This window comes from Anser anser (assembly GCF_964211835.1).
Source record: "Anser anser genome assembly, chromosome: 1".
Lineage (NCBI taxonomy): Eukaryota > Metazoa > Chordata > Aves > Anseriformes > Anatidae > Anser > Anser anser.
This window is the reverse complement of record NC_139720.1, coordinates 60,548,944-60,575,908: the sequence shown is the minus strand read 5'-3', so window position 1 is coordinate 60,575,908 and position 26,965 is coordinate 60,548,944. Positions and strand designations below refer to the sequence as shown.

The 26,965-nt window shown below is 40.0% G+C and overlaps 1 protein-coding gene across 12 annotated transcripts in view; it reads left to right on the top strand.

The window, feature by feature from the left end:
* Nucleotides 1-26,965, top strand: part of TBXAS1 (thromboxane A synthase 1) — a 267,215-nt gene that overhangs the window by 171,429 nt on the left and 68,821 nt on the right. For all 12 annotated transcript variants that reach the window (XM_083830333.1, XM_083830331.1, XM_083830330.1 and 9 more), the window contains 3 exons: nucleotides 2,109-2,257; nucleotides 4,037-4,167; nucleotides 25,161-25,475. In XM_083830333.1, coding sequence (XP_083686459.1) covers nucleotides 2,109-2,257; nucleotides 4,037-4,167; nucleotides 25,161-25,475 — 595 coding nt within the window. The remainder of the gene's footprint in view (nucleotides 1-2,108; nucleotides 2,258-4,036; nucleotides 4,168-25,160; nucleotides 25,476-26,965) is intronic.

Here is a 26,965-nt window from a genome sequence, read left to right as displayed (position 1 = left end):
TCACTTTCTTGTTTGTTTGTTTGTTTGTTGTATGACTTTTTTTTGAGCACTTAATCATTCTTATCACATTCCTACTAACCCTGTCTAATAGCACGCTAGCCTTTTGTGAAACAATGAGATCAGTATTCCATATGAGAATGCACCACTGATTTATAAAATGACACTTTAATATTTTCCATACTGTGCTTTCTCCCATTTGTTATGCATTTAAGATCCTATTATCATTTTTTGTTGCTCTTTCAGCAGAGATCTTCACTGAGCTGTTCACAATACTGTCTAGCCCCTTCTCTGAGCACATACAATTCTTCTAGGATCTCTGTACGGTGAATGAATAGTTCAAATGTATCTTTACTGTTAGGCACTGTTTTGTGTACACTTCGTTTGCTAGGTTGGTCAGCACCTTCTGAAGATCCTCGTGATTTTTCCCTCCCTGGAACAGTGCAAATAATTTTGTTTCATCTAAAGGATTGGATATTTGGTCACTGTTCAACCATCTCTTGTCCAGTAAATGTATATGTGTGCATGCAAGTGTCTGTGTGCACAAAGATCTCTTTATATCAAATATCTGAGGAGTTACTATGAGACTCTGAGATACATTGCATTTAGCCTAGTACTCTGATGAAAATTGACCTTTTCAGTCCTTCTCGGTTTTTCCCTTTTTTCCATTTGTCCTGTTTCTTTGCCTGGTCTTTTAGCTATTGATCCATGATAAGGTTTCACCTCTCAAGAGGCACTTTGGAAAAGACTTTGAAAGTAGAAATGAATGATGTTGACCATCTCAGAATATGTTCTTCCAGTTATTTTATCATACTACCATTTCAGCCAGTTCGACATATATAAATGTGATTCTCATTGCACTGCAGTTTCCCAAAACTGCCTTGGGAGCTATTTTTTGGCTGTAGGTACCCTATTTGCAACCTTCTGTCTTCTTGTACATTAGTTGGCTTTAGCCGTTTTGTGTTTTGTCAACAACTCAAAGTGTAGGGTTTAAGCTTTTTCAATAACTGGGTGAGGAAAATGATTGAGGGCTTTTGAGATTATTGTTTTATTGCAGAACCCCTCTTTTAACATTTCAACATCCAGTAGTGCCTTTTTGTTTTGTGTAAGAGTTGAAAATCCAAACAAGTTACTTAGCTTTGCAGCATTGTTGTTATCTTTAGAATCAGCTTTGGTGTCCTCAGAATGACAGTGATCCAAGGATTATAGCTTGAGATGTTCTGCTTCACAGTATACACACAGGATATACTGGGCCTGAGTCCTGTCCTCTTGATTCATGCTTACTTAGGTTAAAACATCAGAGAATTTGATATTAGCCTTCTGTAGAAAAGAACAGTCATAGAAAAACATAAAAAATCAGCCATTGCAGACTTGATCAACAGATCAGACTAACCAAATTACAAGGATATTTCACATTCTTAGTCCGTTATCTCAAAACTAGTATAGCTGCTAAGGGACATTAGAAATAAAAATGGTGAGACAACTGGATAGATAGCCAGGTATGTGAGGAGAGATTCAATAAGTTCTAAAATTTCAATGCCAAGGTCTGCAGATCATTTGTAGTTCTCAAAGCATTTGCTGCCACTCTGCAGAGATACAGGCTTCACTTGGAGACAGTTCCCCTTGGTTTTGACCAGGATTTTGCATTAGAAAGGAGCTATTAAGAACTCAAAGGAAATCCTTAATAGGAAATTTTACTTGACTTCTTGTGACTCTTGTGAGAGTTCAGACTGGACAGGTAGGAGACATTGTTTCTGCAGTTTTGAGAAAGAGATTACCTCTTTTGCATGTATACTACAATAATGCTTCTGAATTTCTGTTGCATTAGATTTCTAGATAATAAAAAATGAAGTATTTTTTTTTTAATATATAAATTACTAGTAGAATTATTGAGCTATATGAAAACATGTTCACTTTGTAGAGGGAGAGGAGGTGATAGTTGTTATTAAACATCAGCATTTGTCAGAATGATGGAAATAACCATGGGCAAAGCTCAAATCTGAAAGCAAAAAGAAAATCAGAGACAAAAATTAATGTTATGTGGTGTTCGTAGAAGCAAGATATTCATGGATATGTAAGTTGTAGCTAATGATTTGTCATTCTTAATGCAGGTGTTACAACTGCTTTACCTTGGATGTTGTTGGTAGCGTAGCTTTTGGTACACAGGTGGACTCTCAGAAGAATCCTGATGACCCCTTTGTTAAGAATTGCAGAACATTCTTTGAAATGTCTTTGTTTAAGCCTCTTCTTATTCTAATCCGTAAGTACAGTCCACCTTTGTCTACTCCATTATGGTAATTTTCTGAAAGTCATTCTGAAATTGCAAAACATACGGAAGCAGGAGCAGGAAGATGTATTGTGAGCTTTATTTCAGAAGTGTTCAGAATTCAGCCTACAGTCCATGAAACCCTCTAGATTTTCATGGTATGCTTTACAGCTCCTGTCATCATTAATGCAACTTCCTCCAGAAACCAAGAGTCACAGAAGGCAACGCTCCAGCTTGATTTGAGAGGAAGGTTTCTGGCACCTGTAGCCTGTGGGCTACACTTCTGTTTTCAAACAGAGTTACAGCAACCTAATCTATATGTTATAAATAAAGTGTGGCCCTTGGGAACCTGGGAGCAAAGTTTTTGTGCACTCTCTTTACTTGGTAGAGATTGAAATCTCACCCATAAACAAAAGAGTGCTAATAACCAGAAGAGAAGTAGAGAAGCATAAGCAGATAGCTAAGTCCTCTAAATTCTTATTTAAATAGCGTCAGCAGCCTGGCTGATAACTATAAAGGATGAAGATGGTAAGAGCCAGCACAGGCTGTCTTCAAGAGAATGCATTTATTTTCCCAGTGAGTAGACTGGGAGTACAAGAATAGGGTACGAAATGATTTAGTTCTAGGTCATGAATGCTACTAAGGCTTCGTGGTGATGGAAGCCTTGTTAACACAATGGCAGTAAGAATTATAGCTGAATAAGCTGCGGCATAATCAAGGTTGATAAGTTTTTACTGTGTTACTATCTAGACCTGTTCACAGTAGTGTCAGGTGACGCAGTGGCAAAGTTTCCTGTGCCCATCTGATCCTGCTGGCATTACAGATTGCACCTATACTAGCAGCACATGAACTGTTTCCTTCTGGAACTGTGTATCCAAAATGTCCTGGGGTTAATGTTTAACCTGATTGCAAAGTGGGATTTATGACTAATTTCTGAAGGGACAGAAATATGTCCCTAGCCTCTACAGCGTCCTCCATTAAAGAAAGTTGCTGTGTAGAGTTTGGGGTTGGATTGCCTGAAAGTGTTTGATTTCCTTCTGTTAGTAAATTACATGGTCTGAATTTCAACAGCGTTGCCCCGTTGGCAACAGGGGTTTTCTGAAAATTGACTGATTTGTTAGTCTTAAGCTGTTCATGATTTAACAAGGGGTTTATTCAAGTACAAGACTTCACTCTGGTATCTAGTTCCTGACTATAAAGGCGATGGACTGGAGACCATCCTTGTAGTAGCATCCTACTTTAAGAGTCTTTGGTCTGTTTAGAGAAGCAAAATAAAGTAGTAAACCAATATCCAAATACTGAAGAGCTGGAAATGGGAATTACTACTACACAGTTGTATGGATCAGTGCCATAACTTGCTAAATGGGGTCAAGATCCTCCACGTTCTGTATGCAACTGCTCAATTAGGCAGTGAAAGTAATTCTTCCTTTTGTTGTATTGGCTCTGTGGCATCAAGAAGCTGAACTGAAATCTGGAAGCATTGTGGAAGACTTGCAAGTCAGGGCAAACTTGGAAGGCAACTATCCAGCAGGGGAGTTCCAGCCAAAATGGAATTTCTAAAAGGAAACCCTGTACCAACATATAGAGGTGGAAGAAAAAAAAAAGAAAAAAAAAAAACGAGAGAGAAAGAGAGAGAGAGAAAGTGGAAAAAACAGCTTTCACAAAAATAATGCATCCCACTTGATGAGATTTGTAATATTAATGAAAGGAAAGGGATATTACATGCTTTTTTTCACTCTGCCTCAGTGTTTTCTCCTTTAAAATCTCTTACAGTTTCTTTCCCATTCATAATGATCCCACTGCTTCGAATTCTGCCAAACAAGAAACAAAAGGAACTGAATGGATTTTTTATCCAAACTATAAAAAATGCAATTGTCTTCAGAGACCAGCAAGATGCAGCTGAGGTAAAACCATTTGTGTGATAAATATATGGATAAGCAAATGCTTTGAGGAAAAACTGGAAGTGGCATAAGCCTCAGTTGAAAAAGTGAACTCAGTCTGTTTGAACGTTCAAAGCAATTTAGTGAAGATTTTATTCATTTTTAGCTCTATGTACCATCAACCAGTCTTGGTGCTGATGCAGAACTGTTAACGCATTACAAGAAAAACTGCTTCTCTTGCTTTATCTGTCCAAATAAGGATGCAGAAAATGTTGCATCTGGGATGGCTTTCCAACCCAGTTTCTAGACCCAGAAGGATTCATCTTGTAAAATTTTTTTCTTATCTTCATCAGGTGTCTTGTCTGTGCTGGCTTTCCTTAACAATAACAGAAAGGGGAGCCCCCCACAGAGTGACTCAACCCAGTCATTACCTGTGAGCGGACATGGGTTTTATATAGCCCTATGGCAGTTCCTACTCTTTATGAAAATGAAAAGAAAGAACCTACATGTCTAATTAAGAGCAAAAATTTAGTATTGAGATGGTTAAAGAAAAAGGTAGTAAATTCTACCCAGTATGCAAAATAATTGATATGTATTAGTAGCAAATCATCTGTGGCCCATCTCTTTCTCATTCATCTGGACATAAGGCAGTTCTGATTTTTTTGTTGTGTGTTAATCACTGTTATTTTATGAAGACTCTGAAGGCACAGATATTTTTATAAAGGTCTCTCTATTTTCAGTACATGACGCATTGGGAACATAGGCACGTGCTTAAATTTTGTGATACAAAAGTTCTTTGGGTCTGCTTGTCCTTTTTGACCATTCTTTACTCCAGACTGCACATAATTTCCCTGAAAATAGGTTAACCAATTAATTATGGATGTGTAGTGAGAAACAAAGAATATCAAAGAGAATTCCATTGTAAAGGTAACAGACAAGTGTTGCATATCAATTGACATGAAATATGCCATAACGTACCTATTAAGAATCTGTTAATATTGAAATAATTGAAATGTTTCTTTCCACTTTGAGATGAACAGCAGTTCTGACGGGATAACAGCACAGGTGAGGATGGATCATCCCAAATTTTTCTCAGAACTTAGCCCCCCAGCTGTCATCTTTCAGGATAGTATGGATTTTAATTTGCACGGTGTTATATCTAAGGCACGTTTAAAAATCAAATTGATTTTCAAAGGTGTTGCTGCTTTGCACTGTGTTGCATGTTCTACTCTTTTTCTTTGACACTCTCTCCAGTGAAATCTCACTTCATATTTGTTGTCCTTTATCATCCCCTTATTCTCATCTTTCTTAAATCCTATCTTTATGAGTCTTTCCTCCCCAGTAGCCTTTAGGTCTTTGTATCCATCCTTCTTTATACCCAAAAGTTTGTATGCACCACTGCATAGTCACAGAGTAGTCACAAGTAATTCATGATTCAGAAACATGGATGGTGTATCTAAGCTGGTTGCAGACACCTAATTTCTAGTGCACAGACCCTGTGTGAGCTTTTAATAGCATATTGATGGGGCTGTATATATGGAGAGTTTTGACTCAAAGATTTATGCTGACAGGGTCTGCACGAAAAGGCTATTTATTCTGTGTATCAATTATAAAAGGGGCAATGAAACAATCTAATGTGAATTAATGGTAGTTAATGTATTAACTGCTATGTGTTTTGTATTAATACAATGTATTTCTGTGGCAGTAGCATTGGCAGCATCAGTCAGGGGCTAAATCCTTGATTACAGTAGAGATGGTCACTCTCAAATTGCAGACTAAGATAAAGGACAACAGGTGGGTATGGTAAGGAGAGAAAACAAAGAAAAATGAGATTCTAGTGACAAGAGCAGGAGTCAGCATTCTGTCCATATGCAGTGTGTTTTCAGCTCTCAGTGGCTGATAGAGCGGAAAGACTTATGATTGTATTGGAAGGGATATTGGGAGTCTCATTAAAAGATAACACATGGCAGTAGCTGCCCAGTATCAGGACAGTTTGGAGGAAAATACAAGGTCCATGTTTACCTTAACAGTGTATGCACAAGTCCATGACTGGCAGTGGTCCCACCTACTCCTAGACTTGTGCCTGTTTTGCAAAATTGTCATATGGGAACGATTTCAAATACTGGGAGTTAGACATTTTAGTACCAGCTTTCTGAGAGCATATTAAGTTCCCCGTGCAGTTCAGGATCATTAACATGGCTTTCAAAAGCGACTGGAAAGTTTGGATCTTCTTTTTTTTTCCCCATCTTCACCGCCTGTCTTGTTATCCATTCGTAGAATTTTGACTATTTTAGGTTGGTGGAGCACAAGTTTTGCTACAAGTATAGGCAACTTAGTAATTTGCCAGGAACATAAAAATGGTATGTGAAACAGATCAAAATGCAGCTGCTGTCCAGTTTAATGCAGAAAAGTAATCTGCAGAGATTAGGTGTCCCAGATGGCCCTGTAGTTGAAGAAGAATTATGACCTGCATCCTAGGTCTAGAGTGATGCAATGTATGTACTGAAGTCAGTAGGAGTTTTGGCATTGAATTTTAATGAGTCCAAGATATAACCAGGAGTTACTGGTTCCTTGTGCTAATAACGGGAGCTGTAAGCAAAGTCTTAAAGTCTTCCTGTGCTGCATTAGGCCAATGGGTATTCCTTAGATTGCCACATTCCTCGATGTTACATTGTATGCATCTTTTACTCCTCATTGATTTTATCACCATTAAAAATGTTTTTATCTCTTGGGAAAAAAAAAAAAAAGGAACAAACTGTAAAACAATGAAGGGCTCCGTGAAAGTGATTCAGCTGAAGCTTGTCTTCCTCTCATCTGCAGTGAACATGAACAAAGAATAAAGAAAGGCCAAAAAATAATGTGACAAGCAAAGTCAGCCTGTTATCATCCTTGTTCCATCAGTAAATGAAACAATGCTTCTGAATGCCTAAAGATAATCCCACGGGCAGATAGTAATTTTACAGCCAGGTTTAGATCTAATAATACGCTTGCAGCTTATATGAGATCTGTGATGTCACTTTCTCTTAACCCATCGGTTAGTGCTGCAGATGTCATTTTAATTATATATTATCTTTCTGTGGTCAGTCAAATAATTTCAGTCCTGGATATTCCACTCATTTGGCTTATGTACAAAAACACTTAGTGGTCGTATTTTAGAAATTTTAATATATTACATTTATTCATGAATTCAAATTATTGTAAAATGCTTTTCCCACTATTTACAGGAGAGCAAATTCACCCTGCTTAGAAGAAACAGCACAAATTTAATGCACCACTTAACACCTACTTTGAAGACTCCAGCAGGATTTAAGTGTTCAAATACCTTATCCTGATTATCTGCCCAGGTTTAAATTTTTCCCTTAGGCAACATGCTTCCAGAAACAGGGTGGATAGACTGTTTGTTTCAATAAATGATAGTTTGATAGATTTTCATTTAATAATCTGATATGCAAATCATTGTTCATGGAAGAGTTTTTCTGTCAAGTTATAGCTCAGTTTTTAACTTGCCCGTCTGTTTTAATGATGACATCTAGATGAAGAAGTCTTTCATGGTGCTCAAAATTGCAACTCCTAAAACTGCGGGATGAAAGTGACAGCCTCCCCTTAACAGAAAAAGGCTTGAATTTCATTTTTAACCCATGGTAATAACAGTGGGAATATAACAAGATAAAGATATTGCAAAACATTAATTTTGTAGCATCACAACAGATATGTGGGAAAATTTGGATTGCAAACTGTGCACCATTTAACAAGAATTGGAGAGTTCATGGAGGTTGCAACACATCCTTCTGGCATCTTCTGATTTTTCCGGTCTTGGTGTCAGCTGTGAATGCATAATTCAAGATCAATGATCCGTGCTAGGGAGGTAGTGACCTGATGATGTTTCTGATGATGATCAGCTGTTTCTTGGTGGTCTCAAGCTGATTTGAAATGAGAGGGTGATAAAGCAGAGAGAAGTATCACCAGAACTGTATTCAATGGCATCTCAGTTGATGTTCTGGCCAACTTTGCTGGAGATGTACGGGCTACCCAAATGCTTTTGTTATAAGTCCAGAGCAGGCAGACAGAAAAATGAAAAAAGTGAAAGCTGCACTGTTAACCACACTGTCCTTGTGCCACGTGGTGTAAAGCCACAAAGAAGCTGTATGGTGCTGTCAGTCCTGAAGATGACCTGGCCTCCCAGAGACTGGTATGGCCCTGGGATACTCTGTACTCTCTTGTGCTAGGTCTAAACTGAAAAAGTCTTTTAGTCAGCAACTGCTAGTGATGAATTGCAGTCCTCTCCATTTTCCTGCTGCTTATATGCCCGGGCAGGTATGCATGGTTCCTGCTGAGTGGAGATCCCTTGGTCTTCCAGCACCAGCCATGGGAAGCTAAAATGAGGTGGTGGGTCAGGAAACTGAATTTTGAGGAAGTCTGAAATGAAACTATTTAAATGCTTGTAAAGGTGAGGTATCTGTCCTTCAACTGTTATAGTAACATGCTATAAAGAAGTGGTATCTTTTAGTATCTTTCTGGGAAATGATGGCCTGGTTACAACTTTAATCTCTAGAACCCTGATTCCCAAGGAAGAACATGCAATGAGCTCCCCTAAATGTTTTACCTAAGGGGAAGAGGGACATGTGTGTATGTACCTGCATTCTGGAGGATAAGGGACAATCTGAAAACCTAATTACTGTGGCACTCTGTTCTTTTCTCTTCCTTCCCCAGCAGCTCCCTGGAGTCTTTCCTTTTTGTGAACTAATGAACTATTTTATTCAAGAGCTGCTTGAAATGAGTTGAGTAGAGGTAATCCTCCTGAAGAAGTCTGATCCTCTTCTTGTCAAGGGAAAACTATACAATTACTAAGAAAACTTAGTTAAAAATTTGCTAAATACTATGTACATTCCAGGAGCTATGTGTGTGTTTGAACTGTGGAAAATGCAGTACAGATGTTTAAAAGTAAATATTTTTCTAAGGAAACAGCAGATGGGAGGATTAGACACTTTCTAATCGTGTGCAGTTTTCTTGCCGTTGTAGAAAACGAAGCAGAACTTGTTTATATTTGAATGAGAGCGGTGTCCATTTAAGGATACATACGATATGGCAATATTAAATAATTCATTTGAATTGATTAATAAAGTCAGTAAAATGAAGGATCAGTCTGGTCCTTTTGTTTTGCTAAGTCTGTGGGAGGGACACTGCGTTTCTGTTCCACAAGGCTGTTCTCACAGTTTGATCTTGTTCTTATCCTCTGCCTTTGTCGCGAGGAAAGTGAAGTGAGTTTCCAAGAACAGTAAATGTGTTTTAAAGATATAGAGAGAATCTGTGCTTAATATGGGGTCTGAACACAAATCTCAAACCTGTATCTCTGCTGTTTTAAGCAGAAGAGTATCATTCCTCTGGAGTATATTAAAAATCTTCTGAACGCTAAGTCTGCTTTCTGTGCTTGGGCAGCACATGGTGATTCTAACAGGATAAAAAGTAGCATTATGGTAAAAGGAGTTTTAGTTATTCAGCGGCTTTTAAAAATCCATCCATTAATGCTTGCCTTCAAAGTTGCTTTCCTTCCCAAATTTGAAGAAAAATATCTTTCCTTTTCTTTTTTTAAGCTGAAGTTTTTAATGAATTTTATAACTTCCTCAGGATTTCTTAAGTGGGCATTTAAACACAGCAAGGCCTCAATTCCTCAGAGGGAAATGAACTCAAAGTCCTTATTACTTTTGGTCACTAGTTGAAATTTCTTGGTCAGTATGTTGTTATCTTTCCGAAGATTAACTGCTGGCCTACAAAACAGGATCTTTTGGTTTCAGGCTTGGGCTGACATGTCTGGCTGAGGTGCTTTCATCATGGAATGCAGTTCTGCAGTCTCTCTCCTCAAAAGAGATCAAGGACAGAATAAGTAAGGAGAACGGTGACTTTCTCACCTCCCTGAGGCATGATGGGGAATCAGGAAGAATTTTGCATTACTGATGCATCTGTCCAGTTCTGCAGCCCAGCACACCTGTGAGCCCAGCACTTTACGAGCACTGCAGTCACAAGGAGATAGCAAATATCTGCTTGATTACCTGCATCCAGCCACTACATACTAGATCTGCTTGCTATTACCCTTTGCTCTTATCACACCATTTCTACTGCCTCTGTTATGGATCAGACAGAATACTTTATAGATCCTAGGCACGGAACAGGCAGGTGGCATAATGTGTATATTATTTGCCTCACTCCAGCAAGACGTGCAGCTACCATAACAAAATAACCTGACATATGGGACACTCTTCCCAATACCTCAATCTCCCTTTTAGTTTTTTCAGTCACTGCTGTTTATCTTCAGTTCTTCAGGAGCAGCATCCCTATCTGATATCTCACATGTCCCACCTCAGCCTCCAGTCCAGGCTCTAAACTGTCATCATGCACCTGAGCAACATTGTTGACTTCTTGGAGCACTGCTCACATGCTTCAGTTTGCAAGAACATAGACTTGCACCAAAGGATGGGAATGAAATCAGAGAACCAGGATGTTCATACTAACTAGAGGGATGACATTTTTGGGGTATCTGGAGTTGCTAGGAATGATCTTGCAGACAATGCTGAGAAAATGTATCTATGCAGAAAAAGCTAATCTCGCTTGCTAAGTAAGGCGTATGGAGGAGCTACTTCAGACAGCCTTCAAAAAAAAAAAAAAAGGTATCTTTACCACTTGCTGGGCAGAACAAGGGAGGTTCAGATGCACCCTACAGCATCATAAATCCATGGAAAGTCCTTAGGCCAACTGGATACCTTCAGAGTCACAGGGAGGAAGGTCTTAAACACTTCTGTCAATAAGCCTTGCATGCATTTTCCTCCTATTTTCACCAGCCAGTGCAGGAAGTGATATGGACATTTGGCTTTGCTGATCTACAGCATATGAGAATCATCTTTTAATTGAGAAGGTTTTTTTTGGTGTTGAAGAAAGGCTTTTTTTCAACCAGCGTAAAAATAAATAAACCCACATGCTCAGCTGTTGGTAATGTCAAGGGTTTCAGTGACTTTATAAAACTGTGTTTATATGGTAAAAGCAGTCTCTTAAAATACTGTTTATCAAAAATCCAGGCCAAAAGATAGTATAAGGAGTCTTTCGAATTACAGCTGCAGTTAAATTTTTCTAAAAAATTGGAGGAGGGAAGAATTAAATGACAAACCTGTCTTTTTCAAAATCCATCGTTCTAGGGGAGAGCAAAAATCCTCTTCCTGATTTGCCCCCCCTTTTTTTTTCTTCCTTTTGGACAGCTTGTTCACCTTTTGGACACCTCCTTCTGTGTGCTGGCTGTTGTGGTTATACCCTGCTCTTCCTGTTCTTAATACCGAAGGAGGGGGAGTGGTCACGGCTCTGGTTTTGGGTGTCCATAAAAATAAGAGTAAGCGCTCATTGTGCTTTGTAGGTGAAGACTCGGTGACTGTTCAGTGTCACTGAGCTTTGTGGTGGCTTGACCAGCACGGGTGGAAAATGGAGGAAGCCAAAAAGAAGATGGTTGCTCCTTAAAAGGGCCTGGGTCTCTTGCTTTTCCCCTGAAAACTAGACCTGGCCCACCCCTCATGAATTTTTTGCTTTACCCTCCCAGGCTTCCCCTGTGATGGCAAGGGGACCCTGTGCTTGTCATCCAGAGAGAAGCTGAAGCATTGAAATGCCTGTTTATGCCCGTGGTAATTCCCTGTAGGCAATAACGTCAGTGCTGGCCACTTGTCCCAGCCTGATCCTGTGCTAGTAATGAGTATTCGCAGCATGCGTTTCAGTGTCTGATTAAATCTTTCTGAAAGGCCATCTGTTTGAGGAGGATGTGGCATAGGTTTTAATACTTTTTATACCTAGTACTCAATACTGCTGTTTCATGACCTTAGACATAAAGTTTGTCCCCTGCTTAGTTAGAATCTCTCCTGATATTCCAGTCAGAGAAAATAATTGGATCAAGACTGTTGCAACCTGTTGGCTTCTTGTGTGTCTTTGGGGAAATGTTGCTAGGTATCGAGTCACTGAAGTTGCACGTACCCGGTGAGACTTTGCTATGTCCATGGCTCCATTCCTTGTAGGAAGGGAGTAGAGCATCTCCAGCTGCCTTTCTACCCTAGCACTCAGGGCAGACTCTGATGTAGTCATGTGTCTGTTGATACATGCCAAATCAGTAAGTAATCTGGCATGTTCTCATCTGTGCAAAATACCCAGCCTAAGCAGCGTTACATGTGTCTTTTAAGGTCATTTTCCTATAGGCTTGGAAGCACTGTTCTCTTTTGCCATTTCTTCAGCATAAAGTAAAACTTTCTGACATATCTTTTCTCACTTTCTTTTGTTTGCTTTCCTTCATGTTACAGTGTCTGTATTTGTCCCTTTGACTGAAAGGAAAAATCCTCACCCTGAAATTGTGCCCATTCGCTTTCTTTTCTAACTCTGCTCTCTCTCGGTTCCTCCTCTCTTTTCTATATTACTCTTTTGGTCTGTTCCTCCCAAGTTTCTCAGAAAAGCCTGCTTTAGGTCACTGAAGGCCCTTCCTTTTTCATGCCTAATCTGTGGTCTGGTCTTCATCCAGAGTGTGGAGTTTTCAAACAACAAACAAAGGGAATCTTGTCATAGAATAAAATCATCTGGAGATTAATTTCCTGCATAGCAGGGTGGTGACCTTTAATGCCAAGGTGGGATATAACCTCTAATCTTCATTTGCATACACTTTTTTTTCCCCTAAACCTTACTCTTGATCTAAACCTTCAGGGGATCTGTGGAAGCATTTCATGTATATGTTTTACTTTCCATTCAGAGCAATAGCTTGCTTGGGTATTTTGCCTCTATAAAGAGACTTTTTTTGACATGTGTAACTAGACAGAAGCATCTGAATTCTTATTTTAGAAAAAATCATAGGTTTACTGACCTAACTGCAATAGCAGAGTTTTCCCTTTCTCTGTTGGTTTTATCATTTTCAATTTTGTTTCATGTTTTGTCTTTTCTTCTTTTATCTGTTATAGGTTCACCTTCCTTCCTCCCTGACTCACTCCCAGAACTGCAAGGGGAGTTGCAGCACTTGTGGTATTGCTGGCTTGATCTTGAAATGTTTCTCTGTTAGTCTGTCTGTGTCTCTATTTGCCTATGGTAACCTCTCAGCCCCATGCACTGTCTTCTTTTTGCAATACAGCATGACCTTTTCTGAAACGGTTATGAAAAAGCTGTTCCATGATATTTCATTCTGGTTCAACCGTCTTGTCCATTTGTTGGTATGTTTTGATCTCCGGAGGCTTTTTCCCTTGATCTGTCTCAACTGTTGGTTTCTACTTTGCACTCCTTTGATATTTCTTTCTTTTCTCTTCTGTCTACTTACCTTAGCAGATCCATACTCCTGCTATAAGAGACACTGACAGCCCATCTTGCCAACAGAAGAACCTTTTATGGGGTCTGCATTTTGTTGCCAAGTGCATGAAGTTACTTTTTCTTTGAGCTTGGTGGCCACTTCAACACACAAAAGTAAACCTCAACTTCGTTCACTGGGGCTCTTCTCTTCTTGCCACCATGCCCGGGCTGTCCTGGGAGCTGCCTCTCTTTCCTCAGCCTGCTGGAGCCAGCAGAGATGAAGGCCTTTGATAAACCCCAGCCGCTCATGACTGTATCTGGATTTTGAGGGTAATTTAACATTTGAGTCCCTTATTATGGGAAATGACAGATTCTCTGTCGCTGGAAGCCTTAAAGAGAGGTTTTCTGGAACGTGCCCTCGGTGTCAGCTGGCTGCGAGGCAGGAATCTCTGCGTGGCATTCCTCGCTCTGACTCTTGCTAAAAAGCAGCCTGAACGATCGCAGCAATTCCTCTTCCTCTCCAAAAATCTTCCTACGAGATCCTGCACCACAACAGTCAGTGGCAGCCTTGCCCTGACTTCGCATCCTTTGGCTGCTCAGGGCTTTCTTCACTTTCTTTGGAGTGACTACCCTTCGTTTTTTCCTCCTACTGGGATAAGCAAGCTATATCTAAGAGGGAGAGAGACTAGTGGGGAGCCGAGCATCTCCTTTCTCTCATCATTAGAAACGTACACTTTTTAATAATGTAATCTCAATTAAAAACATACCAATTAAAATGAGCTTTTTAGCAGGTCTCTTGGGAGAGGGAGCCATAATTCACATTAAAATGTAAAGCTTCAGAAACAGGGAGAGCTAGGTGCACTGCAAGTGCCCAAATATTCAGTGATTTTAATTACAATGGAAACTTGATAAATTGCTTTGTGCCACAATCCATTATTAACAGCTTAATGAATATCACTGCTGCCTGCTTTAAACTGCTCCGTGGTGAAAAGCATTGTCAGTATTTCAGTCGCAAACTCTGATTCTCAGTGTTTGTAACTTGGCCCTTTAAAAAGAGGAGGAGGGTAAAGTCTGCATGCTTGGCTTTGGGTCAGGGTAAGTTCTGCTGGCTTGCAGCATCCTGAGGGAGAGAAAGGAGGAAAGATGGACCTTTTGTCTTTCACCAGTACTGGGACTGGCTGGGGCTTAAATCTGCTCCTTGCACAATTTTAGAGCGATACCACAGCTGCTGTGTGCTGCGACAAGGTCTGGGCACACAAAGGGCCCCTGTGCTAACTGAAAGGTCCCCAGAGCATGGGGCTAGCCTTGCATGCCCTGTTCTTCTGCTCAATACCCATTAGGCTGGAGGACTCTTAGGGGTGTTTGCTAGTTAGTAAGGGGAAGCAATAGTGTCAGAGCCCACGAGCTTGTTTTGGAGTAAGCAAAATGTGGATCGGTACAAATTTCCAATTTTGAGCTAGCAAAAAGCTGGTTTGAGGTATGGCATTTGGCAAGTTCTTTTAGAGCATTGAAATGTAAACAGTGGTTGTGTGCTGAGCTTTGAACAGGGCCAAAACATTTATTTTTTCACTCTACACAGTTGTTATTATGGTTATAATTGTGTTAATGTTAGGATCTCTAAGATATGTATTTATATATATATATATTTACATGGATGTTTATACTAAACTGGTGCCTTTTCCCCATTTTTCAAAGCAACTTAATTTTTCAAGCATAAATGTTATTATTAGGAATGCTATTATTTTAAATGCTAACAGCAGGTATAGTGGGCTTATAGTTGTGCCCCATTGAAGTGTGGGGATTTAAGCTGTAGCGATTTAAAGTGTCATGGTCTGGCTTCTATGAGATTTATTATTTATTGTGGGTGTTCTGTTTTCACTTTTCACTTGTGTGGTCTGACCAGGGGGTCATGATCCCTAAACTGGGGTCACTGGCAGGTGTTTGACCAGATCTTTTTGAGATGCGAGATAGATCTCAGAACAGAAAAGACTGGGAACTGCTCTTCTGATTGAGGGAAGTCACAGTTGAATATCTGGGATAAACATGGTTTGTCTGCATGTAATTAATGTTTCAGGTTTTGCTATTCTTATCCTTGTTGTGTTTTTCTGGAAAACAACAAAAGCTTATTCACTTTCCCTATCTCAGAAATGACAGTGTTACTCATAATGATATTAACTTGCACCCTGTGGCATTTTGCCAATTACAGAGAGCTCTCCTGGTTCATTATATCAATAATTACACATAGGGATTTTTTTTCCTTGTGAAAAATCTTTCATTGACGGAGGAGTAATGATGCCTGTAAGTTCCTTAAGTATTGCTCAGTCAGGGATCTGTAAGATATGGGAGATGTCCTCATATTTTCGGGGAAAAAGACGGCTGGTATTCTGGCATTCTGTTAATATTCATGTGTTTCTGAAGTTGTATTTTTTTTTTAGCATGTGACTTTAGGAAGTGTTCCAGACCACAGTGCTGCCTGCCTGTCATTTTTCATGCATCCCTGTACTGGCAGAGGACAAAGTGGCATGAAAATATATAAAATACCATCTAATTTTTCTTTTGTTCTTTCATTCATGCACACACGCTTCTTCTGTGTGTTTATCAGTGTGAGCAAAATGCCTATATTTGCAAGATAATGGATGTGTAAATATTAGAAAGTCAAACTGAAAACTCTCCGAAGGGAAGGAGAGCAGGGGAAGAATGCTTTCTGCTACTGAGGAGCCATCTATTGGATAAAGCTCATAACTGAACCGAGCATCCATGAAACAGCAGAGGATAACACAATTTATTATCGGTTACCGGGTAGCTGAAAATAATCCCTTCCTTCCCAATGCTGCTTTCACCCACTGCACCGGGAACCAGTACCCCTTCATGCACAGAAGTGGAGATCCACATGTAGAGGAGATTTATGTACTATCGGTAAGGGCAGTTTAATGAAGCCAAAGATCCGGTATAAATCCTACTGTAGAGTGCAGGTGTGATCATGAATGGATAAACCAGCAGTGGGATTACCCACCAGCAGTGAAGAGCAGTTGCTCAGAAAAAAACAATAGTAAAGGCCAGTGTTTTGTTGGGTTTTTTTGATTGTTAATAAAGACCATAAATAACATTGTGCTTTTTTCTAACAGCGTGTATCGTTTATATCAGTCTAACAGTTACAATTAGTTCAGTTTAAAAAAAAAAAGTCATTTTTTTTGTTACCCAGAATTACTTAAGGCCTTCACAAAACTGAATAATAAGGTGTTCCTTCCCACAGAATGTATGCAATATGTATGTAATGTGATGCGGAAAGGGAGGATCTCGAACAAATCATAGGAAGAGATGGGGGAAAACAGGAGGTGCACAATAAAGTCCCAGGACAGCCCCCAGACATCTTGATGGCTCTTCGAAGCGAGTGGTGGGACTTTGCAAGCATGGTGAAGAGAGCACGTGGGGCAGGAAGAACAAAGAAGCAATAATGATATTTCTGTGCATAATCTCGAATGTCAGGCAACTGCTAAAACCAGAACTGATTATTAATCAGAAATTAAATTTAAGTAAATACAATTATAATCTGTGGAAAAAAAAAAAAAAAAAGACAGAGGGCTGCCTGCAACAGCAGCCTTTAGTCAGCAGTTTGAGTCAGTAGAGGGTCAAGCTGCTGGGTGTCAGGCACTTATCCTAAAACACTCCCTTCCTGCATCCTCCCTTCCTCCTGCAAATAGAGGAGGGGAGGAGTGTCAGATGGTTCACTAGGAGGCCAGATAAGCCCTGGGAGAGGATGTGTGCACAGTGTGCAGTGGAGTGGTCAGCTCTGGGCTGACTTGGAGTTAGTGCCAGTTCCACACACTGGTGTGCATGGGGGGGCCCTGGCCCAAGCTGTTCTCCTTCCTCAGTTACTTCTTCTCTTGCTCTGTTTGCTCACTGCGTATTCTGATAACCTCACTCCTCCACCTCCAAGCAGCAAAACATTTGTGGGGCAGGAGAAGCTTAGCTACTGCACGTGCATATCCAATATTTACTGTTTGTACTGTGATAATGGTAGGAGCTGTTACCAGAGTGTTGTTATACTGAATGTTTTGCAAATACAGAATAAGGAGGTTCCAGTCCAATGTCATTTGTGTCTTGCTCACCGTGATGCAGGCTGGGTGACGCTCTCTTGCCATTGCATTTTGGGCTGTTTTCTGAGCTGTCCCCACATGTGCATGCCACAGAGGGAACCATGGTGGTTACAACGTTGTGCTGGGCACTGGACTGGGGCTGCCAACCAGCTGCCACAAAGTGCAGGGCACTCATTTGCCATAAAACTGAGTTTCAGGGAGAAATTTACTGTTTCTTGTAGACACCCAGCTCATTCTGCCCAGCCTGGTATTGAAAGGAAACCCCCCGAAGTCCCAGATGGCAGTCAGTTCATTAGGGGTGTTTTCTACTGTTTGTAAAAAGACCAGGCTGCAAGCAGTCTCTTGGTTTTATGCAGAAGAACTACGGAAGAATTTCCAGCTCTCCAGGCAAGCTATAGATTTCTCTGTGTGTCCACGTAATTAATGAAAGAATGAAATAGATATGTACCCTATTTTCTCTCTTCCGTGTTATTCACCACGACCCATATGTTATCAAAGTACGCCCAAAGTGACAGATTAATGAAAGGCTAAAAGTGTCATCTTCTCAGTAAGAACAGTTCCTGCTGTTTTCCTGTGTCTGTAGCTAAGCAGGAAAGATGTCAGAAACTTTGCTCTGAATTACTTTGTGTGGCTTATTCATTCCTGGGTAGGTCCATGGTATAATACTGTTTTATACTGTCTCCTCTGCCTGTTTCATTGGCTTCCTAAGGTTCCCCTGTGGGCTCCCCAGGTTGATCCCATGCACCATGACTGTTCACGGCTTTGCCAAGCCCCTGTGTTTGGGTATCACTTCCAGGAGGGAAGCCTCCAGGAGGGAATCATGGCTGAAAACGTGTCAGCAACAGAAAGTGGAGAGAGCAAAGACAATTAAAAAAAAACAACAACCCAGAAATATATTATCTGGCTGATGTTTGAAATTGAGGTTATGTTTTAAAACTCAGGTATAACTCTAGGGTAGTGGGAAAAATGTGTGAGTGACTACATTCAGCGTCCTTAATTGTGATATCTCTTCATCCCTTCCCACTTCAGCCAAGTCAGGCCTCTAGCTAGGATCTCAGGCAAGAGGTCCACATGTTTAAGATTAAAAATAGCCTCCTTCTACATGACCCACAAAGACCTATGTTCAGTTTGTCTCAACTAGAAGTATTTCTTTGCTCTCTCTTCATTACCAATGAGAACTGAAATTCAGATTTATTTTCATCCCTGGATTACGTAGGAGTACAGTGAGAAGGCAGCAGTTGTCTTTCAAGATGTAAGCCCGTTAGTGCCACTTCTGGCAGCATAAGGAGAAGGTAGATGGGTCCCTAGCAAATTGTTCTTTATAAGAAATTCCCCACACTTTGCTTTCAGGTTAACTTAGGTTTGTCTGTGCCTCTGCAGATTAATAAAAGTCTTAATTTAACCTTGCTTTGTGGAGGTCAGAAGAGTCTGAATATCAGAATGAAGATGTAAACCAGCTGTGAAATTCTCTGTGTGTCCAAAACCCAAGTGAGGCTGCAGAGCCTCAAGCACCAGGTTTTGTTCCACTGCCTCAAAGCTCAGCTTGTATAATAGGAGCCAAAGAAGGTATTGTGATCTCTTTATACCAGAAAAGATGTTCCTACTTGTGCAAATTCCTTGAGGAAGAAAACAGCAGTACCTGAGCGCTCTTCTCCTTCACCTCTTGAATTGAGACACTACCAAGCGAAAATGGCTTTGTACTTTTCAGCAGTATGATTTTGTTGTTGTTGTTATCGGCATGCTTTGTTAGACCTACTGCAGTAACATATCTTATATATGCAGACACATATACCTACAAGTTGTGGGGCTCCAGACGTTACAGGTGCAGCTGGGTGCCATCTCATGATCTGCAATGTATGCAGCGACTCACTGGAGGAAACCTCTCTCGATGAAAACGGTTCAGTGCTGGGGTAAACTGCCTGGGGAGGCTGTGGGAATCTGGAGCTTGGCTGAGTTTTTAAAAACAGGTTAGACAAACAGCTGTCAGGGCTGGTTTGGCTGATCCTGCCTTGTGGTGAGGGGATGGAGTAGATAAGTTGCTGAATTCCTTCCAGGCCTCTTTCCCTGATGTGATGGTGCTTTCTGCCTTAAACTCTTTGAGTCCGTAAATCTGTTTTCATCCTAGGTCTTAAAGGAGTTTCTGAGATCATCATTAGCTTTTCCTCACGGGGTTTTATAAGATTTGATGCGTGTTGTACCGATTTTACAGATGGAGAAGTTATAACTGTATTTTAAAAGCAAAAAGGGGAGTGCAGCTCTAAGCATCCTGGTTTCTCTGGTGGTCAGTGCCTTAACCACTAATTCATACTGGCCACTCTGTAGTTTCAGTAGCCAACTCAGCCAGTAAAATCTGTGTTATACCTGGATTTACACTTGCTCTTGGTCACATGCGGGAGACATGTTTTACACTTTCCATGCTGAGGTGCTTTCAGCAGTTTGCTGGCACACCTGCCCCTTCTGGGGCCTGCTCAGCATTTCAGAGAGCATTTCTGTGATATTGTTGGAGGGACATTTCTTTTTTCTTTCAAGTAGAAAGCAAAGGCATTGGTGTGGCTTCTGACATCAAATACGGTGTCATTCAGTACTCGTAGTGCTCTCTTACTGCAGTGAACTACAGCCAGAAACTCCCATAGGGGTTTAGAAATGGTAATGTATAAAAATATCAGAACAAGCCCAAACTTAACAAAACCTTCCAAGTCTGGGGTTTCACTGCAAATGTTAAGATCAGTCCAGGCTGCTAAAGGTTGCTCCACTTTCCAAGTGGCACTCAGTGAGTATTTTTTTTTTTTTGCTTTAAATTTATGCAGGTTTTTAATGTAAGTTATAGTGCTTTGTAAGACATGCCTGCCCTCAGACACTCAGCTCATTTACAATAAAAACATTGCAGTGGTTCCGCCAGCTGATGTTAACAAATGCAAACAAAACAGGTTTTTTCTGCCAGACTGAAAACCTCCCAGCCACTCTCGAACAAGGGCAGGACCCTGCAGTTCAGCAGTCTCTGGATCCTTCCAGGGCTGAGCATCATCCACAGGAGCATGATGCCCTCAGCCTTCAGGCACACAAATTTGAGGGCTGTCAGCTCTGGCCTCCCAGTTAATTCCAGCTTCTGGGTTCAAGCCCAAGGCAAAAGGAAGCACTCTCAGAAAGGTTTTGGGGCATAGTATATTTGCAGAGAGAGTGGCTTTTTTCATGATTTCACTGAGAAACCAAATGAAACCTGTTAGTGAAGTTGAGTGTGACCCTTTCAAAGCAGTTTGGCACAATGATAGTTTTAGTGGGAATGCATTTTGTGTTTCAATTTCAAGAGGATCTGGGTAGCTTCTGCAGTACTTTACTGATAACTTCAGGGTGACACCAGGGTTCTTACCTAAGAAGATCTTTGTCAAATCAAACTTATAAAAAGTGACCTGGAAATAAACTAATATAGCAGTGTTTTTATGAGTTTGTAGAAAGCTAAAATAATATTTCAGAGAGATGTGAGTTTTATACCAGTCAGATAAGGATTCTAAAGCTTAGCTTCTGCTTTTCTGAGCTGCCATCAGAGCATTTCAGAAAGGCTAGGAGGGTCTGCATAGCTTACTGTGTGTGGTATTGTATTAACAGCATCACATTTGTATGACTTTTGCACCACAGTGAGTGCTTTACAGAATACTAATCAATCACGTCTTCTAATTTGGTTCCTTACTTCATCTTTAACTTGCTTTTCATAGTTCTGGGCTCAAGATGGGAAACTGAACTATGAGAGTGGTACAAAATTTAACTATAGTTTGCAGAAAATCCAAGTTAAATCACAGTGTTAGGAACAAAAATTCCAGCTGATATACATTTACTAGTTTTCCTTAAGTAATTTTTCATTTCACCTTGCATAGGAGTCACATGCCTCAATTTCTCTGTTGAAAACATAACCCAAGGGTCCCCTGGATCCCCAAATCAGCAGTGAACTTACCAAATGGTTGGCCAGTATGTCAATCTTTGATATGAAAATGTGGTTCCCTGTTTAGGATGGGAAGAGCTGGAGACATCCCCTTCCCCCCAAGACCCATGTCTCCTGTGAGAAGAGTCACGAGAGTGATACCTCTCTCTTCTTTTGACAGCTGCAAAACTTAAAAGCAGTGACTTAAGGAGGGGTGATAGATACTGCCAGACTGGCCTTCCCCAGTATAGCACATATCTATTCTTCCAGTATGTAGTGTGTAGCTCGTTACGGTTCTGTGCAGAATGATTTCTCTGCATGGCCAGGTGATGCTTAAGGAGACTAATGAGAGAAATGATACAGCCCAGAACACTGGTGTCAGGAAATATATTGCAAGGTGTCTATCTCGGGGAAGCTGAAAGCAGGGCTTGTCTTATTATATATTTCAAAGGGGAAGTCTGTGTCACCACCAAGTTAGACATGCACCCTGTCCCATATTGCACTGAAATTACAATTTTTCTAATAGTATCTTTCCATTCGATTTTCATTTGCTTAATGATAAACTCTGTGTTGTACCAGGGCAAAACAAGAGTCTGTCTCACTGACACACTATTCTTTTGAAGCAGAAACTTTTTTTCTAATGCCATTGTAATGTAACTATGCAAGTGTCAGAGGACAGGATAGAGCCTATTATGGGCTTTTGCTTTTTGTAAGGAAAATCAAACAAATGTCCCTGATGGAAAAAGGAAGCCAGCAGCCATATGTGATGACCAGAGAATGTTTTTGTGCAGTGACACTGTCAGTACCTGGTTTGTTGTCAAACTGAACTGTTTTTTTTATTTTTTTTTTTATTGCTGTCAACCTGAGTAGAGAAAAAAAAAACGTGAATTTTCATGAGATACCTTTTTCTCATTTCCAGCACTTAACAATCCAATTATATTTGGTTTTATGCTAGTGTTTGCCTCTATTGCCATTGTTAGGTTTTTGAGTCAGAGTGATTTTTCTATCCTGATGGTGCGGAAGAAAAATATGTTTCATTATGACTGGTTATAACCCTGGAAATCTTTTCTCTCGCTTGGGTTGATGACTATTTTTTATGTTGCATTCTATACTGATGCCTAAAGTGAAGTAGAATGAACCATAAGGAAGAGAATCTTTGCTAAAATATAGCTCCTTGAATGGTATAGAATTATCTTGAACAAAGCTTTTATCTTTCCAATTTTATGCTTTTTTCCTCCCACTATTGCTCAAGTAGTTTTTACAAATGAATGTGGTTTTTGTAAGGATTGTTTATGAAACCATTGTTCTTAGCAACCTGTGCTCACCTGTGAACAAATTGCATAGCACCGATAAGGTAGCTAGTTGTTTCTAGACTGGGTGACCTTACAAGCAGATTCTGTAACAAGACAACCTTTTAAATTCCTAACCAAATATATTATGTGAGTAATAAAAAGAGCTCCTCAAAATGGCCACAGAGGCATTTCAGAGCACATTCTTGGGAATATTCACTTATGCTAGCATTCATTAAGTTTGCTTTCAGCAAAAATTCTCATGAATGAAATTTCATTCACTTGTCATTATGATTATGACTGTACTATCATGGCAATAACCAGACGCTGTGTATAGGACTGGGACCTGATTTTGTCTAAGGCTGGAAAAGCATCTTCAAGGGTCTCCAGAGAACGTATTGTCTAAATGTAAGACCAGTCTCAGCTTACAGTTCATGACTGGGGACTGCAAATCCCTGGAGAGCAATGGATTTGTTTACAAGAAAATTCACGCTTAGAGAAGGATGAATGCAGACCTACTCCAAATGTTATGCCATCTGAACAATATTATATTGCAGGGATACAACTCCAATAAATATAGATGTAATTAGACTGTTAAAAAGGTAGTTTAGGTGATGACGACTAGTTGTATGAATAAAAGGGAATATCTCTACAGATGCAGTTCATTACCATACTAGACTATTTTATCCACACACTGATGAACACACTAACCCAAATATACATACCAGAAAGCCCCCTGAAATGTTGACCATGCCTAGGAGCTGGACTGTCTGTCGTATGGTTTATGGATTCCTAGCTTGTTAATAAAGCCCCTCCTTGAAACGTTGCATGAAATTTTTAGCTGTGCGTAGCAGAAGTATGCATGGAGTCTTGTTTCCTCCAGTCTGAAGGAACATACATGAGTAGTGGCATCCTATCACTGGAGCAAAGTGGCAAGTTTGAATCTGGAAACTGTGCCTAAGTCTAGGCACAAGGATTTATTTTCAGAGCTGTAGCTTGTTCACAGAGCTCAATGTATATAATGCTGCTTTGTGTGCCTTCACTTCTTGGGAGGAAAAGCACGTATCCTGTGCCTTGAAGGTAATGCCATTTGTCCAATTTGTAGAGTCCTTCAGCATGTGATGACTAGCACTGGTTACTATCTGGATTATTAACTCTTAGGTGTAGCAGGGTACAATATGCACTGTGGACATGGGTACAAGGTACATACTGTACACATGCAAAATGAAAAGTTCCTGTGGAGAGGAGGGAGGGAGCAGTTACAGGCACAATGTATTAATTCCTTGTATTACTCAGACCCCAAAATAACCAAGTCCAAACAGTTTGTTGGCAGCAGAGAAAAGCACAAGACTAAATATTTCTCCTCTTTTGTTGTCTCACTGCTCTTTTCCCTCATCATGTTGAAAAAAAAAAATCTGATTTAAGTCCTCTGACATTTGTAATTAATTACTCCTTCCTTACTTTTATCTTGTTTGCTTGTCCTTTACTCTGGCTTTCCCATTTCTTCTTCATCTCTCATCAGTTCCAAGAAATCATTGAAATGATTCCTTTTTAATAGATAAATAGCTTTACAGCATTTTTCTTTTTCTTTTGAAGAAAGACTTAGCCCTTTCTTTTGTCCATCCCAGTGCACAAGTTGTCATGTTCTGGCACTGCAGTCACTTGTAAGTCCTTGAGCTATCATGTATTCTGTTGGTACTTGAGGAATTGAAAATCAATCACATAGTCTTATGGCTTAGGTTCAGCACAATTCTATTATGCCCACTCCCAAAAGTCAATTCAAACCTTTTGGGTTATATTTCAAAGCCTAATCAAGCTTGCTGTCCAGGCTGGTTTGGAGTCAACTCGTTCTTATCCGTAGGTCTGTTTATTAGAGTTTTTCTGTCAGAAACTAGTGCAAAAGAAAACAGTTTTCATAACAGTAGAATCATTCAGTGGACATTCTGCAAAGACAAGTCACCCAAACAGGTTTTTGTAGTAGAGGAATGCTTACTGTTGTAAAGCATTTCTGCAAATACTTAAAGAAAATTAAAAAAAAAAAAAACAAACTGCATTGGTATGCATTGATACAAGAATATTTACAACTGTACTTTCTCATTAAAAGCACCGTTTATTGAGATCAGTTTGTAGTCCTGTCTTATTAAATTGGTACATAAATTATTGTAGGTGCAAGCATAAACCTAGGTGACCTTTCAGACTTTGGACCATGTGAACAAATGGGTATGGTGCCTCCAAACAAATGGGCCAAAAAGGTGATGGCATTTCCAAGTGGTTTATAGAAGTCTCTTTTTTCAATGAAAGATTGGTGGCCATTTTGTGGGAGCTGAGCAGGCAGTATAAATAGCAAATAAGCTCTTTCCTTCCACCCCACATGGGAAAAGACACCACTCTGTTTCTCATTCTCTGTGCTTCTTCTCATCCTGTATTCTGCAGAGACGCAGAGATTTTCTCCAGTGGATGCTCGACTCCCGCAACTCAGCTGACTCCTTGGCAGCTGGATGTTTTGATATGATCAGTCCAGCCACCACTTCCAGCCAGAATGAGGTGCCTTCTGCTGGCAAGACCCCATCTGAAAAGGTTCAGAAGACATTAACGGAGGATGAGATAGCAGGCCAAGCTTTTCTCTTCCTGATTGCTGGGTACGAGACTACCACTAGCACCCTGTCCTTCGCCACGTACTTGCTAGCCACCAACCCAGAGTGCCAGGAGAAGGTGCTTCAGGAGATAGATGAGTTCTCAGCAAAGCACGTGAGTACAATGCACCGGTGTGGAGGGAGCAAGGCAATGTGGATATCATGCCAATATGGCACCTGAATGACCCGTTTGCCTCATTTGTATACACATCTTTTATTAACATATTATCAATATTTTGCATGTCATTACCTTAGATTTCCTCGTTTTTAAGTGAAGGAAAAAGAGGGGAAAGTTGTCTTCTCAAGAGTTGGGCTATGTGTTGCTTTGAAAAGAATAGTATTCCACCTTTGCTGATGGTATGTCTTCTGGTTTTCTGTCAGACTGGCTTACGAGAGACAGAGTACCTACATAAAATAGAGATTTTTTTTCAGGTAAAAATTCAAAATTGTTCTATATTAGGGGGTTCTTTTTGTGCTTTTACTTATTTATTATTGTGAAACTGTTAAATGATGTCACTAGAGCATCTGAAGAGATGACTTGGGAACTTTGTGTCACGATGGAAGTTTAACCTTTACAAAACATTTTACGTTGTTGAAATAAACCAGCTGTGGGTGGATTCTAAAACTATACATTTTTAGATTTTCCTGTTTTCCAGATACTTTTGTTCCTTTTGCGGTAAATTTTATTTATTGATCTTTGTAAGGACACAAAAAGAGTTACTATTAATCATAAACTTCAATGTCTTGCTTTAAATATCCATATTTTATCTTTTCCTTTAGCAGCAGAATATGCGTACACTTTTAAAAAAATCAGAAATATCTAACTATCTTATACTGGTTTTGAATGGTTTCTCCTTCGCTTTATGTATTTATCAAGGATGTTCATATTTTCTGTAGTCCTGTTTTCCAGTATTTTGTGCATCTAGCGGACAATGTTGCAGCCATTCTTCTGCCCCACACTCTCTGCACAGGTTGTTAGTTAAGAGAATTCAGATTGATTGGCTTTTCCATCTTTTTGGTGAACTCTTTTATAATGGATCAAGAGACTAACATGAGAAAAATGAAACAAGGATGAGTGCCTTGCAGGATTTTGGCTACTGGATTTGCATACAGAAACCCTTAATGATACAGTTTGGGGAGTTTCATATTTTCCATGCATTCCATGCACTGTGCTGTACTTACAGAAGTAGAAAAGTGTTGCATTATTATCTGTTTGGTTGGTAATACAAAGTAAGTTCTTGATTATGCAAGAGCATGCCCATTCAAAAGCTACTGTTTCCCTCCTTTTGCTTGGGTAAGCATAGAAGCCAGGATTTGTGTACACAGAAAACATGTTTTGTCTTGAAACATGAAGATGTTCTGAAAGTGGTGGTTCTCCATCAAAGATTCCTTTTGCTCTGAGGATGCAGATATTCAACAGCAGAGAGGTTACTACTGAATGATCTATCCATAGAGCTTTTCCCCACTGCATGCTTGATATACCTCTGGTAGGAGTTAATACAATGAAACCATTGATGTGCTATGTTCTAACTTACAAGACTTGGTTTATATTCTTAGATTATTAGCTCTACAACACTCAACCTGAAGTATATTTACTTGTTTCAT